General features: G+C 40.0%; 2 protein-coding genes across 2 annotated transcripts in view; one reads left to right on the top strand and one right to left on the bottom strand.

Moving 5' to 3' along the window:
- LOC141006318 (ras-specific guanine nucleotide-releasing factor RalGPS1-like) overlaps nt 1–19785 on the top strand; it is a 91358-nt gene that overhangs the window by 18384 nt on the left and 53189 nt on the right. The window lies entirely within an intron of this gene.
- On the bottom strand, nt 607–10893 carry LOC141006153 (angiopoietin-related protein 2-like). Its single transcript, XM_073478288.1, has 5 exons — nt 10165–10893; nt 9951–10122; nt 7248–7441; nt 3460–3730; nt 607–806 (listed from the first exon to the last, which is right to left on the bottom strand). The coding sequence occupies exons 1-5, from the start codon at nt 10891–10893 to the stop codon at nt 607–609; spliced, it is 1566 nt and encodes a 521-aa protein (XP_073334389.1).

Below are 19785 nucleotides of genomic sequence, written 5' to 3'. Positions count from 1 at the left end.
GTTCATACTTAGTGTTCAGAATGCCTTCACTCTATATATTTTTTTTTTTTCAAATCCAAATATTAAGATGAAAAAGACTAGGAAAGGAAATGGGCCTGGTAAAGACAGACGGATACATAGAGACATAGACAGATTTACTGAAACCTTGTTGAAAATTGTATCAAAATTAAAAATAGATTTCTCTCCTGTAGAACTGATCCCAATGTATGTTGTACATACATAATATATATGTTATAGTACCAATATAAATCTGAAGTAGCAGTTTTTTGCTAGCAGTCAGTTTTGACCTCTGGATATAATTCCTTTGTTTCTATTTATTTTTAATATCTAATTACCATAATATGTATTTGATTCTGTACATAACAGCCCAAACAAGACAGGAAAACCTACACCTGTAAGAGGAATTAAACAAAAGAATTCTGTCTGATCCTGTTGTGTCATTGCAAGAGCCTTTGCAATTTGACATGACAATATGAATATACAGTAAAGCATCTAATGGAAAATGAAGAATAAAAAGCAAATCAAGGATGTGTTTGTGATAAAGAGATGGAATCCCTTTGGTGGAAATGTTCCCTGAAATCTTTTCAGGTTTCAATGACTGATGAGTTAATGGAAGGTGTTTGCATGAGGTCGTATCATCATGGTAACTTTCTTCAGAGAGTACGCTCCTCCTCTGAACTCGGCCCAGTAGACCCCGTCCTGGTAACGGCTGCGGTAATGCCCACCACGGTACCACACGCCGTTCAGGTTGGAATGAGCACAGGCGTTGTACCACCATCCTCCCTTCTGGTAGTGGGCACAGTTACCTGGAGACACAAGGAATCAAATCAGACCAACTGGTGTACGAGCAAGCTGGTGTTGTGCTGGTTGAGGGGATGGGATTAAGACTGATTATGAATCAATGAGCTCAACAGTGAGACTGCTGTTTTCACCAAATTTCTGCGTGATTGGCCTTTTTGTATGTGTTCATTTGGTCCTAAAGACAAAAGCTCTCAGCATGCTTTGTGCCATCTCCTGTGTGTGTGTGTGTGTGTGTGTGTGTGTGTGTGTGTGTGTGTGTGTGTGTGTGTGTGTGTGTGTGTGTGTGTGTGTGTGTGTGTGTGTGTGTGTGTGTGTGTGTGTACTGTCTGCAACAATTTATGTCTACAGGCTTGCACAAGTCACGCTCTTGTCCATGTGGGACTGCTGTAGTGGTTTCTGTGGACAAATAGAAAGCAGCACATGGGAAGACTGCTGAAGAAGAAAGCAGGAAAAGCCACATTTGACCTTTCTTTGTTAAAACTTGCTGTATCGGTACGTCATTGTTGTCCAGTACAGCACGTGCTGATTTCTACTTGAGGTCTTGTTGTTCCTTTTATAAACAAAATCTGATCACTGATGTGTTTTGGAAGGAGATGAATTGGGCCGTGTGCAGTCAAGACTAGCCTCATTCTGTCCAGAGTCACTGTTACATTTTGCTTTCTCTCGTCAGGCATCAACTCTGGCAGAAATCTACCATCTTCTCTGCATCGAGTTACAGTTTTTTGTGCATGCCCTCTGAATGAAAATACATTTGTTGTGTGCTGTAGAGAGGTTGAGTATTGACATATTAGTCATATTTGCTGATACAAAATATATAATATTGGGACAATTGCAGAGTTATTGACCTAAATCAGCCACTTCCATTTAAAACAAATCAAGGGGCAAAGGATATCCATCTTCAGACATACATGTGTGCTTAGTTAATTCATGGGCGAACCATTCAGATCTCTGAAATTAGCCAGGCACTATCTGGGTGGCTTGTTTGCCTAAATCTCTGAGTGCATCCAAATTAATTTTCTGTGTGCATGTCTTTAGTCACAGAGGCAGAACTTTGGCTTTTGGACTCGTTTTGACATTGACCATTGGTGAGCTGTTTAATGATGGTCCAGCTTCTGGCTGGAGTTTATATCACACATCAGTTCTCGACCATGTTTCTACTGAGCAGTCCGGTTCAGTTCAGTTTGTCACAAATTAGAAAGATTATTTCTGCGATTCCGTTATCAAAAGTTGTGGATGGTAACAAAAGAACTATGGCCCTGTTTTTTTGATACCCTTTTGTTGATGTAACTAGCACACTGATCTGATAGTTAAAGGTGGAGTTAAAACACTGCTGTAGGGATAGACTGATTATTGAACTGATTGCCTGGCCAATATTCAACGTTTTTCCAATTAATTGATATCAGGGTTTTTGTTTTTTTTTCTGTCTGATTGCAGATAAAAGAAATTAATTTTAAATGAGCTACTTTGGCTCTAACGCAGCATCCTCTCTGGGTCTGTAGTCGCCACTATGTGGTCTCACTCAATGTCCCGTCCACAACACTACCTAATTTGTGACACATCCCAAGTAACACACAACAAGTAATCAGCAATCAATAATATTTATCTACAAAGTAACTAGTAACTAAAGTTTGCAAATAAATGTAGAGGAGTAGAAATAGCAGAAAATGGAAATATTGAAATAAAGTACCTCAAAATTGTACTTAAGTCCAGTCCTTGAGAACATTTTATTGAGATACATTCCATTACTTGTTATTCTACATTTTGACACTAAGATTTTTATTTTTTCTGCAAATGTGTATTGGTTCCAAATATCTGTTATCTGTCGTCTTGATAAATAATAATCATATTGGTCATTACACTGTTTACTCCTGCTCCGATTTTCATCTTACTGCCTGCAGTCTTTTCTCAAGCAAATATTGTTTCCTTGCTGTAATAAACCACTAAAGTACACAAAACGCGTGTGCTGTGTGCACTCTGTATGGAGTGTGTGGTTGAGCAAGAGAGAGCAAGCGGCACGAGTGGAACAAAGGAAAAAAGGTTAGGAGTTGGTATCTGTGACAATCTGGCAGTAATGTCCCTGGACAAAGTCACGATGTGGGTTTGGCTGTCTGATATAGCTTCTATAACTTTATTTTACTATATTAATTTCAGTGTATTTTAGTTTTGTTTACTGCAAACAATGTGCTGTCTTTTGGTGTTAGTAGAGGGGATCTTTATTTCAGGTGAGGTGGTCCTGCTTTCTTATAAAACATTATATAAATATTGTGTTGGTGAAACCCTGCAGTACAAAACACTGGTAGCTGTTGGTAGTGTCATGTACTGTATACCCATAGAGCCTGAAGCGAGAATGCTGACGTGCCCAGTTTCTGAATCCATTCATGGTAGCCCCTTCACCTAACCCAGGATAAAGAGTGAGAGGCAGCACATGCCCTCACACCAGTCTATCACAGGGCAGTGCCTGTATCAACTTGTCATTGTGGGTACATAACTAAACCCTGAATGCAGCCAGTAATTCATCCTCATTCAGTGCTAAGGAGTGGCATATACAATATGTGGCTGTGTGTGATGTATTGAATCAGAAACCAAAACATTAGTAGTTTTGCAAGTGATAGCCCTCCAACAGTTAGAGATTGCCATCTCTTGCACTATACCACTCACCTGCGTAAACATCATGGTCTCTGTCCAGTGTGGTAAACTGCTTGCCGTTGTGCCAGGTAAGAGAGTCTCCAGCATTGCCATGGTATCGGCCCACTCGAAGCCTGTAAAATTCCTCCTCGGATTCGACACGGAAGCTGGCGTACTCTGCGAAGGTCTTGCGCCCGCTCCAGTCTTCAAGGGTCACCAGGAGTTTGTAGTTGCCCTGGTTGGTCAGCCAGTAGATGTTCTCGAGTCCTAACCAGTATTCACCATCAATGTTTCCAAACCCTTGCTATAAAAGGAGAAAGCCATTGAATAAGTCAGGAATAATGTGTCTGATTCAATAGAAAATGCCACAGCAATTATCTTATTTTAAAAAATAAGTTGTTTTTCCTCCCCTTGGATACAGCCCTGGACTTTCAGCAAGAAACCACCCATGTTTTCCAATCATCTTTGACAGACTGGTATGACGTCAGAGCCAGAGCAGTGGCAAATGGCAGGACGTGTTTAAGATCCTCTCCACCAGAACTCACTGTTTGTCTGAATCCCTGGCTTCAATTACATGACACATGGATTCAATCAGGATGGAGTCCTCGTCCCTGCCAAATGTGAGCGTATAAATTGGCTTTAAGTGCGTTGTTGACTCATTGAGTGTGGGTTGGGGAATGATTAGGTTGGGGGACAACTTGGAACAACTCCATTGTGTTTTGGTCTTGAGTTCAAAGTACTGAGAAGATTATACAGATTGGGATGTCCTCACTTCAGGCCACAGGATGTAAATCTTTGGCCACTAAATGTTTCACCCTGTGCACCCGACTTTACGTAATGTGGGTTCCACCAGTACTAAATGGGAAACACTGCATGGTTACAAAGTGCTTGGATCACTGCACTGGCTGCAGCATGTTTAATTTATTTGAATTGATTTTAGCTCTGCTGTTGTGATCTCATAGATTTGATTTTGAGTTTTTCTTATGATTACTTACATATTACACTGTGAGGAGGATTGGCCAAACACTTTGTTTTGTCAAAGATTTCAGCTGTAGGTGGGCTAAATGGAATGTGATATTTCATCACAGAAATTACAGTATTAAATCTTTTTTTTATTTATTTATTTTTTTGGAATATCACCACAACAGTTTTCCAAATTAAAATAATGTCATTGTTTAGGACAGTATCTGTGTGACCAAACCCCTCCCTTGCAGCCTTCAGCCAACCGCATGCCTGTAGCCACTGTCAAGGTAATTCTGAATGACCAATTAGCTGGGATATTCCGGTCTAGCCAGATGGCTGCCCGCCATGAGTCCATTTCTGCTTGAGGGTTTCTTCCTGTTAAAAGGCAGTTTTTTTTCTCGCCAAATGCTTGCTCATGGGGGAAATGTTGGGGCTCCGTAAATACATTCATTCAAGAGTATGGTTTAGACCTGCTCAATTTGGAAAGTGTCATGAGATGACTTTTGTTTTCAACAATACAAATTAAAATTGATGGATTGATTGACAAGTGTTACTTTTCCACAAATGAGAATGCACAACCATGTCCACACTACTTAGACTACCTCAAATGACTCTAAAACTCAACCCAAAATAAGCTGTAGTTGCTCATATGTGGATAACCATATTTTGCTAGCAAGTTTTCCAGTAGCAGATACTCATTTAGCTTCTAACATGAACAAAAATTGCCTAGTCATGACTCAGCTTTATGGAAGACTGATGTAAGAATAGGGTTGGGTACTGTTCACATTTAAACCTATACCGGTACCTGGAATTCCGTACCAGTACCCAACAGTACACGTTTCCTGCACTTTACACTCTCTCTAAAGCAAACATCTGATTTCAGTTGTAACCATGGGAACCAACCTAGACACAATGGTCCTCATTTATCAGTCTAACGTAGAAACCAGCGCAGATCCGAGCCGTTTTGATCGTTGTCTACCTTACTACGGTAGTAAAGAGTCGTCGTTTGTGTTTTAACAATGTTTCGCTTATGAGTTATTGATCTGGGAAGTTCAAATCTGTGAATATATTTCCAACTTTACCGAACTACTTGAAACCCCGTTAATTGCAAACTATTTGAAACTAGTAGGCTACCTTTAATGTCAGGGATATATGGTCTAATAACAATTCTCGGACTCCGCCAGATGTACTATGCTGCACCGCAAATCAACACTGACTTGAAAACTTGTGTACACGAGTCGACACTTGACGTGAGATTTGATCTTAGCCTCCGCTCACGTCCAAATTGATAAATGCTGAGCTTTGCGTGGAAATGCCCAGTTTTCTGTCGTACGTTCGTTTGATAAATGAGGGCCAATGGACCTCATGCAAGAAGTGATATACAAACACATTTTCTCTTATTTTTGTTTGTATCCACAATTTTCCCTTATTTTGTTCGTACCCATTGATTTCTGGGATTCACCAGTGTTTTCTTGTTTTTGCTCTTCTCTTTGGTAAGAGAACATTTTTAAGAGTGGTCGAGAGTGCAACATATGCAATTCAGTGCAAACATATGTTTTAAATTATAGGAACATAAAAAAACGCATAATATAATTCAATTTAGATTATCCACCTATATGTTTTAGAGGAATTTTATTGATTGGATTGTTTAGTTCTTGGTAAAAAATACTATTGGTCAATTGATCCTAATTAAGATTATAAAAACCCTGGGATGATTGTGTGTGTTCAGCACCTGACTCATGGCTTACCTACTGCTACTACATGCTTTGGAAAGCCAGGCCTTACACAGAGTGGTTTTAGAGATCACACAGATCTGTTTGATGAGACACATGAATGGCTGCTGAGTCGTTTCAGATTGCCACGAGCACTGCTTATGGATTAGTGCAATAACCTGGAGCCTCAGGTTAGGCGGAACACACGCCGGTCAAATCCTGTACCTCTATACCTCCAAGTTCTCGGTGCAATCCGAGTTTTGGCCACAGGATGATTTCAGAGAGAGATAGGAGACAGATCAGGCATTTCAAAGTCCTCTTTGAGCCGTGTGCTTCAGAGGGTACTGAAAGCGATAGTATCATTCATGCCCCAGTGCATATCGTTCCTGTACACTGCTAACCAGCAGGTAGAGATTAAGAGCACTTTTTTTTGCTGCCAAATATCATCATTGGTGCTGTAGATTGCACGCATACACGGATCAGAGCACCCTCTCCAGATCCATTCCCATTCCTCAACCGAAAGCTGTATCACTCTATTAACGGCCAAATAATATCAGATGCAGACTGCCTCCTTCTGAATGTCGTGGCCCGTTGGCCAGGGGGGGCACACGACTCCTTTGTGCCGCAGAATAGTTCCATGGAGATGTGTCTGGCTCAAGGAGCTGGTGGAGATGAGTGGCTGATGCTGGTGGTAAATGATTTGTAATTCTAAAAACCACCATCCAGCTTAATTATTATAAAACTCAATTTTACAGAAATGTAACATAGGTGACCGAGGTTATGCCCTCACTGGTGATGGCTGATGGCACCCCTGACAAATCCCCAGACCAGACAGGAGCACTCTTACAACCACCGGCACACACACCCGCTCCATGGTAGAGCGCACAGTTGGGCTGAAGGCCGGTGGATGTGGCCTGATACTGTGTTTTTGACGTGTGTGTAACGCCAGTGGTGCATATCGCTACATACTGTGTGTAAATGCTGCACTTGTTAAGTCAACTAAAGCAATTTGGCTTTGTATTATTGGCTCTATTTATCGGCTATAATTTCATTAACTGCCGATAACCAATAATATAAATTTTCCATTATCGGGCGGATCATTTATTTAGAACCTTCTGATACTAAGCTCAGAATCTATTTTTTTACCTTGTACGTCTCCCAGTTCCTAAAGAAGTTGACAGAGCCATCCTGGCGTCTCTGAATGACAGTCCATCCACCAGGGTCGTGTCTCTGGTCACACCAAACCTGCATGAGTCGGTTGCCGTTGTCTGGTTTCAGGAGAAACATGCCGCTGGTGGTGTATCCGCCGTCCAGAGCCTCGAGACAGTCTTTGAAAGGGCCTGCAAGAGAGACTGAATGTTGACTAACAAAGCTGTATACTATATATTGACCAACAAAGGCTTTCATGACAGGCATTCTTTTTCACCAACATTTGAATATAAAAGCATAACTCTAACAACCTGCACAAGTAACAGACAACATTAAATAAGATGGTAAAACATATGGACATAGGGCTCCTGGAAAAGTGAAGTCACTGTTGACCATGAGTTACATGTGCCAAATATGACAAGTGCTTTCCAGTCTCTGTGATGTTGGCAGCAGTAAATATTACTGTGAGCAAAACTTGGTTGGTAACCGCAGTCGATGTTACATGGAAATACAGAGACAAAACCTTTAAATGGCAATACTTTATTCAAATCTCATCATACCTTTATGCACAGTAGTTACTGGATTCATTTGTCCACCTAGGAGTCCTAGAAAATAATACTAAAAAGACAAAAAGGGCTCCAGTTGTACCAATTACAATAGCCTCTTTTGATCTGAAATACAACAAATCGTCAGAAATTATAACCTGGATAGTCCAAAAATCTGTTCTGTCTGGTTTAATATTTTATTTACTTTATACAACTCAAAAAAGTTGCGATGCTGTGTAAAACTCAAACAACATACAAATATTTTTTTTAATACCTGGCAGTAATATGAAAAACATGAAAAAACAATATGAAAAGCGAGCGTCTTACAAGATAAGCCATGGTACACATGGATAAGACATGGTTATGTGGTCTGATGTGGGATACAAATTAATGCATATTTTTTACTAATGTAACTATATAGACAAAATTTACAAAAGAAGAGAAACAGGCACTTATTAAGTTATTAAATTGGTTTTACAACTTTCATAGTTCACCAGACTCCTTTTTAAAGCAGTTTAATTTTGTCCTTGAATGTTGAGCATTTAAAAAAAAAAAAATTCACAACCAAATGTTGATTGCTTGATAGCATTGCCTTGCCATTTGTTCCATTCTCACTGCAAATGCTTAACTTTTGTTCCAAAATGTTCCATCCTTCACCAGTTTGAGGCTATAAAAAGTGATTAGTTTAATTTTAGAGTGATCTTACAGTTGTTTTCTGTATTTATTTCAAATGGCCAGAAAATAGCGACACGGTCTCTTTGATTATATACAGAAAAGGATAATATTTATAAGCTTGAATTAGAATTAGAAATGACTAAATCATTAGGAAATGGCTGAAACAATTGAATCAGTATTCTGTAGTGGCTGATAATTATCTGTTGATCGACTGATTAATTAATAGACAAATCATTTCAGCTCTACGTCATTTACTTAAACCATCCTCAGTGTCATAAAACTTAAAACATGTCACAAGTGATTAAGCGTTGTGATACACTTTTCATGTGCATCATATATTCTTGACAAATGCTCAAATAGACCATTCCCTGGATGGAAAATCACTAGATTACTTGGACATGTATCAGGTAGATTGCAGCAGTCTTTTAAATCTACTTGTTTAAATGACACAATGTGGGTGAGGATGAGTTGTCTGAGCCTACACTCTTTGGGATTCCCATACTGTGTCATATAACTCCTACGGTAAAGTAAGATGTCTGCACAGAGCCCAAAGATACTAAAAGACAACACCCACCCAGCCACAGTCTGTTCACCCTGCTGCCATCTGACAACAGATACAGAAGTATCTGCTGCCGTACCTCCAGACTACAGAGCAGCTTCACTCCTCAGACTGAGACTCCTGAACTCATCCTCAACACTCCATTGCCAAAAATGAAACTCCATCATTATTTCGTCTTACAACAACAACAACAACAACAACAACAACAACAGTTTACGGGAAAACTACTGGCCAAATATTCATACAATTTGGTGGAAGTATGTAGCATGGGTCACTTAATAAGTCATTACATTTTGGAGTGGATCTGAATCTCGGATCCACTCTCCACTCATTTCTGTCAGCAGGTTTTGCACAAACATGTGGAGTCCATGCCAACTCGAGTGCATGCAGTCATTAAAGCAAAAGGGGTAAAAACCAAATACTACGATATTCTGACATTCATGGACATTTTCACTCAAACTCTTGTCTGTTGTTGCTGATATCATTTGTAATGAAACAAATAGTATTACATTCTAAACAAATGCAAAATAGATGTGTTTTGACAGTGATCTCTCTTTTTGAGCCTACTGGACATGAAATATTTCCAATTTAGAAGAACATAACAAATGCACAGCTGAGATGCTGAGGCTTATTATATGCACAGCCATATTTTGACATAATTCTAATAGAATGGAATGTAATGTATGGAACCCCGACGCGAAGCGCAGGGGTTTCATACAACCTGAAGGGTTGTATGAAACGGGGTTCCATACATTCCATATACATTATCCCTTATCCCTTACATAGTGGTTCTGCTTGGAGATGGGAATATCATACAAGACTAGACTATTGGCCTTATGGGGACTCAGTTGAAGCAGCAGTAATCTATTGATTATAAAGACCTGTGAAGATATGAAAGTGTCAGTGTGCTCTTCTACTTACCAGTGGGCTCGTTTGTGAAGCTGTATGTTGCACTTGGCATTGTGGGCAGAGGTGGTGGTAATGCTTTGGAGTTTTGGTCACTCTGTATCTCATTGGTCATGGGGTTGCTGGTGTGGCGGGTGTAGGTAGGTGGATGGAAGGGTCTGTAGCCTCCAGGAGACAATACTGGTGTCTGCAGAGGAGGCTGAGGCATCACAGCAGGCTGACGCATTACAGGAGGCTGACGCATGACAGGAGGCTGAGGAATCACAGGAGGCTGTGGACGGACAAGGCGGCTCCTTTCCTGCACCACTCCAAATGAGTATCCTCCTCGCTTACAGTGCTCCTCCAGCTGCACCAGGAGGGCACTCTGATTGCTTGCGATGGCTGACAGATGCTGGTACTTATGTTCCAGGTCACGGTAGCGTGTAGCTAGCCTCCCCATCTCATTCGTGTGGTTGAGAACACGGGTCTCTAGCTGTGACACCTCGAGAGCATTGTCTCGTTTGCGGATAATCTCATGCAGCAGCTGCATGTAGAGCTGTGTAACTCGGGAGTTCATGTTGCGGCTCTCTTTGCGCAGTAGCTTGACTTCATTGACCACACCTCCATCTACCTCTACTAACTGCTGCAAGGCTTCAATCTGCCGTCGCTGCTTCTGCAGCTCACTGTTGAGCAGCTCTAGCTCCTGCTTATTGACCCTATTCTCCAGCAGGGCATCGGGCTCCTTGGAGTTCACACAGATGGCCCCATTATTTTTCTGCTGAGGGACAATGAAGGTATAGGAGCATTTGTCTGTTTGGAGAGCACTGTGATCGATCACAGCACGTTTTTGCCGTTTTGGCGCAAAGATAAACTCTCTGTCTCGGACCTCATCACTGTTCCCGATTTCCTGAGTGTCTCCCTGGAGAGAGGGTCCAGAGAGCAACAGGAGCACCAGCAAAAACACCACAGGGAGAATCATAGCACAGTCCCACTGCGCTCGAACCAAGGATTTCTGGAACAGACAGGGAGATTATCAATAAATGTCCCTTCTCTCACATCATTCACTGAAGTGATACTGGCATACTGCACATTTTTTTTGCAGTTACTTGGATGTCATGTCAAATATTTAATTTTGTATATTGCATACTAATATGCCCACTTGCAATCTTCACTTGATTAAAGCTGCATGAACTGTATTAATTTCTGTCCACTCACAGGCAGCAGAACAAGCTGAAAATACAAAGTTGAGTTTGCAAACACATCCAGCATTTTGTGTTGTATGTATGTATGTGTCAAAATCCAGTTACAATTTTTCTGGATTGCACTCTACGTTGATTAAAGCCAAAATTGATTGCTTTTTTATAACTGTTTCTAAACTATAAGAGATAAGAAGACACCTTCAAAATAAATTGTATTGCTTAAAGTAGCCCTAACTTGATCCCATACAGTGAAAATAAGTCCCTTTTACTAAAATATTTGAAGGCTTGCTTAAGCAAATGTGTTCCCTGTTTCCAGTCTTGGCTCAAACCTTTTGTATAATGGCACGCCGTGTTTTGATGTTGATTCTGTCGTTCTTGTGGTAAAATGCTATCATAGCATTGGAATTTTCAATAACAGAAAACACAAAGGGGACTCTCCCCTGACACTAGCAGTTAGGTTGTTGGAGATCATACTTTCTTCATCATAACATGTTCTGCCAACTCCTGCCTCAGCCGGGCCAGTTCAGTCACAGCTAGTGGACTTCATCCTTTTCCCCATAATAAAACAGGGTCTGTAAATGTCTAGTTGAGGGTTTTTCAAGGTGAAAGACAGTAAGTCAAATTCATTACTCACACAAGTAGACCATATGAGCAGTAGTAATTACTGTGTTCATATTTCTGGCAGAAGGCCTCATAGTTTTGCTCTTGGTTTATGGTTGGTTGATGAATGGTCGAGGCTGCTATCTCTTTCTGTCTCAAAGATGTTTTCCTGGAACCTGGGGACCTTTTTTAACTAGCTATAAAATTACTTGAATCTCGACCACAGGAGCATATGTTTGGTCTGAGCCTTTGTTCTGCAGGTAGTAGTGTCTTATGGCCCACAAACTATTATTGTTGGTGACTGATGGCACCCTGAAGCAGACAAATTCCAAGAAAAAAAACTAAATCAAAACATCTTCGCTACAGCATTTCCTTGCTTTATTTTAGTCTCCCTTTTCACTGCAACAGCTCTCTTTACTAAAATTGATTCAAACATCACAGTTGTGTAACTGTAAATTATGAGATCACAAGTCAGTCAGCTTAACATGAGCTTTATTTCCCTGATCTTCATAGTTCCTCAGAAGTTGTGAAGATATTTCAGTTCATGAATGGTCCCTGACTGTTTTACCGACTGGGTTTTTCATCAGTTGGTTGAAGATTAGCCATGTTTCTGTTGCGGAGTGGAGTGAATGAAACGACAAATAAAATGCATTCACCACTAACACTCACTATGTTGACAGGTGGAACTTTACTTCTTTACTACCTCAGTTTGAAATGAAATGAAGAAAAGCAAAAAATACTTCTGTTAGCTGAAATACAAAATATATATTTTCTGATGCTAGGGGTCTCTTTCTCAAAGCAAAACAAACGATGTTTGTTGGGCGTTGTGTAGGGAGAGCAGCTGAGCAGCTCTGGAGGAGAGCTTCTGGAGCAATAGACACACAGTTAGAAGAGGTCAGAGATGACTTTCTAACTTTTGGGATTAAAATCTTCACTCCTGTTTATCAACCTGACTGCAGCAGTGATCCGTGGAGGTGACCTCCATTGTCAGGTGTTTCTGTTCTGTAATGTTGACTGCTGACTGGAGCTGTAAATGTACTTTACTTCATGAACATAATGTTACAGAGAGGAGAGGGGAAGAAGAAGAGAGAGAACCAGAGTCTCTGCTGAGTGCTGAGTTTAGTCAGAGGTTCGCCTGAATTCAAACACACACACACACACACACACACACACACACACACACACCCTCAGTTAATGTACAGTAATCTGTGTGTTTGGGGTGAAGAAACATTCACACGTTACGCTTCATCGATAGTGAACACACCATTAAACAACCACCGTTGCTGATGGAAGTCTATCTGACCTGACTCAAGCACAAATGTTCATGAAAGGTTAGAATTTATATACATTAAGTTTAGTCACGTTATCTGACTTCCCTCCTCACTCTCTGACTCCATTCCGGAGGTAGCGTCAGGTGACTAAATGAAACGTACTGTTACCTTGAGTAAACTTGTGGATTTCTCTGGTTTGAACATTCTTGGAAATATTTGAGATAATGAAAGTACACAGCTCAACAAATTATATAACCAAGGTCTAGTACTAGTAGACATATTATATCTTTAAGATGGAGACTTAATCTTAGGCAAACCAAATCCCACTGGTTATTTGTGTAAGTTTTAGCTTCTTCTATTCATATGTATAATAGAATAATTTCAAATTCATCATGAGGTTTTAAAATGAATGCAATTGAATGTTGATGCTGGGAAGCAACATTTGATTATGTGTGTCTGGATGACTTTATGTGTGTGAGTGTAGAAATCATTGATGGAAAACAAGAGGCAGAGGTGTTTAAAGGTGTGTGAAATACTGCCCCTTTGTGTTGTCATTTAGAAATCATTAGACAGACACAACTTGTTTTGAGTCCGGCTTAAAAAAAACTCTTGTTCTAGTCTGTGGTCGGACAGTATTCCCTCTGCCATTTAACAAATTCAAGTTGTGGTACATTTACATTATAAAGTTGTGGAAATGGAAGCTCCTGAAAGAGATTGTTGTAGGATGTCTAAACTATATTGAAGCTATTCCAGGCCTCTGCGTTGTAGTGCCTCTGAGACGGTCTGTCTTGAGCTGTGGTGCTGTAAATACATGTAGTGATAATGTTTAATAGGCCAGCTGTAGTGGGATCTGAAGATTTTTCCCAGCCTTTTTCCATTTCATATTTATTCTTCCTGATTATGTAAATGTCGCTCACATAACAATATTAGATGTTCCACTGACTGACCACTGCACTGCAGACAGGAGAACGTTCCACCGAGTGTTTATGGATTTGTACAAACACAGAATCTTCGAGTACTGATCCTATTTAGATCAAATGTTTGGAAATAATGCTGCTCTGTTGTTCCTGCCCTGGCTGCCAGGATGTGCCTCATCACATTCACACATAAATTCAAACTGCTTTTTGCACAAAGTGGAACGTGGTGATTATTTACCTGGGTGGATACAAACACAGAGGGCTTCTCCTTACACACTAACAATGTTGTGTTCTAGCTTTGTGAACTAAACATTGAATCCAACTATAAAAGACTGTTACATTTACTCAACAATCAGTAAAGCAAACACATCACACTTATCTAACTGTTTCTTCTCTCAAAGAGCAGAAGGATCCTCTGGAAAACTAAACAACATGTTTTGTTAATTTTATACATTTAAGCCAATCAATAATGAATCCTGGTGTTTTATTGGTTCTTTTCATACCCATCTACTTTTATTAGATGAAGGTGGGATCAAGATGAAGGTACGGTTGTTGGCCCATTAGAAAAGAGAATAGTAAATAGGCTAATTTTTGCAGTTTACTTCATAGTGTATAACCTAATTTGAAGTTATATTAAAAGTCTTAAATAATATGTAATTTGCTAATTTCAAATATTTGATAATAATGTATAATTTACATTTTAGCTTTGTGGCTGGTGGGGCACCATATGTGCACCCTCTACTGTTTTGCACTGTTTTTAGGATTATTTAATCATATGTTAGCAGCCATTTTTACCGGTCTGAATCTCATCCTGATATACAAGATCACAATCAGAGCTAATATTGAGCTTATTAAACTGATAATTTGGTATCTGCTTAAACCTGGCCAAGTCCTGTTTGTTCATCTTAAGAAGCAACAAAGATGGGACATACTATCTATTATTGTTAATGAAGGTTCTCAGTCATCCAGGTCATGGTAAATCGTAGGCAACTGGATTACATCCAGTTGCCTACGATACAGCACCTGGAACTATCTATTATTATCTCCCATGTCTGAAATGAACATGTTTTCCTTTGGGGTAGTGAGTTCATCAACTTATACAATGGAAAGCACACAGGCATGATGCATCAGTGGAACTTTGTTTAAAAGGTTGAACAGCAGGAATGAATCAGTGGCCAGGGGAAGATCTGCTGATTCCAGCATTAAATTTGGGATCCTTAGCCTGGCCATCCCTGCCTATATCTCTGGATGCACACAATTCAGTTTCAATCTGTGAATCCTGATTTTATGAGAAAGTAATTTCACAATGTTCTGCATATATAAACTCTGTGCAGAAAAATGTCCATATAGTGACAAGCTAGTACAGAAATGTCAAAGACACATTTTCCAAACCCGAAGGAATACTTGTCGAAAATGTTTATTGTGTGGAACTTCTGCGTTGTGCTAGCGGTTGGCTCTGTTTGATTACGGTTATGTTGGCGGACTCATTTCTAAACAATTGTTAGCTACTGTTAGCGGTGTGGAGAGAGGCGCTGAGGCGAGACTCTCGAGAACGTGCATTAAGTCACATCCTTAAAGTCAATCCTAAATTGGACCCGAGTTGATCACAAAGACATTCACAGTCCGGCAGCATTAAAAAACCTCAACAAATTGTCCACAGACTTATATAGGCAACCAAGAGAGACGGGGAAGGTCTCATTTTTCACATCATGTTACAATCTGCTCACATATGTCCACTAAAAAAGTGATTCATACATGTAAATTGCAACAAATTGTTACATAGAGCCCCTCTAAAGGTGCAAGAGAATTGCCCCCCTGTCGAATTCATACTCCAAACAGGGAGCCGGCATCACCAGAGTGACAGCTAACTGCTGCTACCTATAGCTGCTGTTAGCTAGTAAGCTCAGTTAATTGTACAGCTGGCGGTTGCATTAGCTGACTTTGCCTTGGACTAGGGGAGTGTCGGTTTAGTTTACTATGGGACTATCACCTCTTGAGGTACAAAGTGGATAGGGGTTAGCATGTTAGTTAGGACTGAACATAGCTGCTAACCTCGATAGACATCTCTGTAACACAGTACATAGACGTGTTTGACATTTATTGCACCTTTTAATAAAAAATATCAGAAGAGAGAGCATCATCAGACTTTATAAGTCTTGGTTAGTCCTTATAAAGAATATATCAGTATTAAAGGGATACTCAGTATTGCATAATGTTTGGGAACTCACAAGAGACACATGATGACAAAAACAGATGACATCATCAGGGTTATTTTCTCAGACTTGATGAAACTCCTCCAGAGCCAAAGAAAATGAAAGAACCTTTTTCCAAAGTAGCGCCTGCCATGATAAGAAATTTGATTTCATGCGTAAAATCCTAGGTGTCCCACTGCTGCTTTTAGCTTTCAGCGATAATTAAAGCCAATATCTTCTTTTGAAGGACCACACTAAACTAATAACAGGCCTACAAATGTAATTTCATTCGTCTAAAATACAGTAAAAAAGATCTGTTCATGTGTGTACTGTATTTGCTGCTTGTAAAAAGACTAGATGAATGATTTCTTGTTTTCATTAAATGTAGTTTTAAGTGCAGTTATTTGAAGAGCACTGCAGTGTATTACCTGCCACTGTGCTCTCATGAAGATCAATTGTTTATTTCCTGCTCTCTGCTGAACATGACATGAAGTAATCCAGCCTGGCCCCAGAGCGGCTGAGCAGGAACTCATCACAGTCACTCATACACAACTTTCAACTTCCTGACATCATTTTTTTCATCTTCATTTTATCTCAATGTCTTTTAAATGCTGACGGTTAATTTGTCAGTGAAGCTGACATCAAAATTTGCTCAAGCTCACTTATATACCATTATTAACATGCAGTGTGTTTGTGTGTGTCCATTTGTTTTATCAGGGGTCATCACATGGCTTGATGTCGCAGCAGCCAACAAGCCTTGCTAAACACTGTCACACATGTCTGCTCACACACACACATTCCCATACTGTAGCTCACTGTAGAGATGAAACCTGTCAAAATTAGCTGCAGTGGGTCAGGGCATCTGTCAGATCTCTAGTCGCTGGGAAATGCAGCACAGACCCCATAAAATTAGATCACCATCTGTCAGACAAACTTCTAAAAGGTGTCAGCAGACACACAAACGACCACACAGAAGACAGGACACAGCCCTCTGTGGTGGACGTCACAATAATTCAGCAGCTACAAAAGCGATAAATGAATTTGTCACGCATGCTTTATCCCTCCTTCTCTCCCACTTCTCTCTTTCTATCTTTGTCACTGTGTCTGTTTCTGGTGCTCATTCATCCTAACCCACACACATGCACACACATGCACCCACAGCAGGAACAGTTGCCGGTGACTGCGACTCGTCTGTGCCACAAACGCGGGTCGGCGTCTGGACACAAAGGCATGACAGGCCTGTGGAGCTCTTTAAACCGCAGGGGAGAGAGGGGAAAGAGACACCCGGCTCTCCTCATTCAGCAGATTTGGTTCACATGTTGGCTGAATAATGAAAAAGCTGAATCACTGAAATAACTGTACAGATTATTGGAATTAATTTACAGTGCCTGTGCCTACCTGAGGGTGAATGGACTGAGCTATTCTTTCATTAGCCTCTGACTAATATCTCCCTGCTCTCAAGCTCTCAACAGGCTTCTTGATGGTTCAGTAGTTTCTGAAAAGGTTTATTCAGTGTATGAAATGTGGTGTGATGCACTTTAACCACAAGTCATAACATCAACACGCTCCTGACAGTAACTCAGTTTGATTCTTTGTACAGTCTACCAGTTACACTGTCAGCTGTGTGGCCTCATGACTGAAAAATCTGTATTTATTTTCAGAAAAAGGAGCCATTGACCTCATCATGCCAACACATGAGTAGTGTTAGTTTTAAAGATGGAAATCGTCAGGGCAGCGTGTCTTCCTGTCATACTTAATATCCAAGCAACACTGTATAAACAAATGAAGGATTCCTTTCAAAAGTATTAAAGGGACAGTTCACTCAGTTCAATCAAGCAAACATATTCCCTTCTACATGTACAGGTAGTGCTGTTTATCCATCTAGATGGTTTTGTTGTGAGTTGCAGAGTTTTGGAGATATTGGTAAAATACATTTGACAAACTCAACAGCAATGTCTCTTTCCAGAAATCATGACCTGATTACTCAAGGTAATCCACAGACCTTGTTGTGTGTAGTTTCATGTAGGAACTATTTTCTTTCTACCAAACTATATTTTATATATATATAGGTGCTATATAAATAAAATTATTATCCGCCAACCCTATCACCATATCACAGATGGAAGCGTGCATCCACTCATGGAGGAGAGGCGAGCTAACTAAGCTAGCTAACGTTACAGCTCAGCTGAGGAAGACGCCATTTATGTTTATCTCACGCTGACATAACGTTTGTATGTATACATATAAACATAAAAACCTGTCAGACTACTTCAGAACAAGATGAAAACCCCAAAATTAGCATACATTCACCATGTAGAAATCATTATTGTGAACGTGTTGGCAAACAGCTCCCTATTTCAAAGCAGACACAGAGCAACATGAGCTTTCAGTTGGAGTCATATTTGTGTTCACCTGATGGATGTCAGTCCAATATTCACTCTCCTTTCAAGTCTTTTTCGGTTTCCACAACTATCTGGCTCTTTAGCTGCTAAATATTCCACTATGTTCACCAGCCAGTCTGTCTGCCATTTGGTGCTGAGCAGGTGGTGTACAGTGGATTTATAGCAACGGGAGCTGCAGAGTTTAAAATAATTCTCTGTGGAGTCATTGCTCTTAGCCACATCTATCACATTACCCATCGTTAATATGAAAATATTGATTAGTGCAGCTTTAAAGAAATGCGGCCAAGTTATATTTATTGCATACATGTGAACAGGACATTTTACAGTAAAAAAATATAGTTGTCAGTGCTCTCTGGAGGACAAACCATGTAATGGAGACACTGTTTCTCAACAAAGGTTTGTGTTATGTACTGCCATCTATTGCTACTCGACAAATTAAAGGATAAGTTCACTCAAAAATGAAGATTCACTTTTGTTTTGAATCATTTCTGGAGCTTCACAACACAACATCGTTGCAGCATTCTATATAGCATACAACTGAAGTAGATGTGCACTGGTTTAAATAATAAAAGCATTACATGGCTCCATACGGCTTGTCCAGTGTAGTCCAAGTGTCAGGAAGCCCCGGCATCCCAAATTGATATGAATAGACCTTATTTACACCTTTTTTAAAGCTGAAATCTTCACTGTATCTTTTTGTTATGTTTTAAAACAAGTCCCTATCTATTTCAGTTGTTTGGGAGAAGGCTGCAACTCTGTTTTGCTGTGAAGCTCCAGAAATGTTTTGTGGACTACGAAACTTCACCTGATTTTCCATCAGCATGGTGGGAGGAAGTCAGGTGAAGTTTTGTTTATGAAACAGACTGATACTGGTTCAGTTTGTTGGGTTAGTTCGAAGGAGGCTTTTCAACAGAACAATAAGGTTTTTTTTAGCCTTTATCAAAATCCCCTCAGTTTGCTGTTGTGTCTGAGGGTAGTATTAAAATTATTAGGGACAACAGCACTGTAAACTACTTTGTAACTGCACCGTAACTCATTTGGACAAAATCATTTGAATCCTGTGATGAAGCTGTGATACATGAGTTAAGCTGCTGTAAGAAGATGAGCTACATCAGTGCAGCATGACACACCAGAGTATGAATCACAAACCACACCCAAAATTTCAAATTAAGTAAATTATTGTCAATTATTGTCAATCATTGCCTATTGCCCTATTACCTACTCAATATTATCTACACTGTAGTTATAGAGTAGTAAGAGGCACATATCTTTACATTTCTATGTATAGTA

The sequence above is a fragment of the Pagrus major genome, chromosome 12 (assembly GCF_040436345.1).
Source record: "Pagrus major chromosome 12, Pma_NU_1.0".
Taxonomy (NCBI): domain Eukaryota; kingdom Metazoa; phylum Chordata; class Actinopteri; order Spariformes; family Sparidae; genus Pagrus; species Pagrus major.
This window is presented reverse-complemented; position numbering and strand designations above follow the sequence as displayed.

Coding starts and splice junctions, on each gene's coding strand:
- LOC141006153 (XM_073478288.1), bottom strand. CDS start 10,893: ATGATTCTCCCTGTGGTGTTTTTGCTGGTGCTCCTGTTGCTCTCTGGA. Junction 7,442..9,950: donor CTTCACAAACGAGCCCACTG/GTAAGTAGAAGA, acceptor TCTCTCTTGCAG/GCCCTTTCAAAGACTGTCTC. Junction 3,731..7,247: donor GGAACTGGGAGACGTACAAG/GTAAAAAAATAG, acceptor CTCCTTTTATAG/CAAGGGTTTGGAAACATTGA.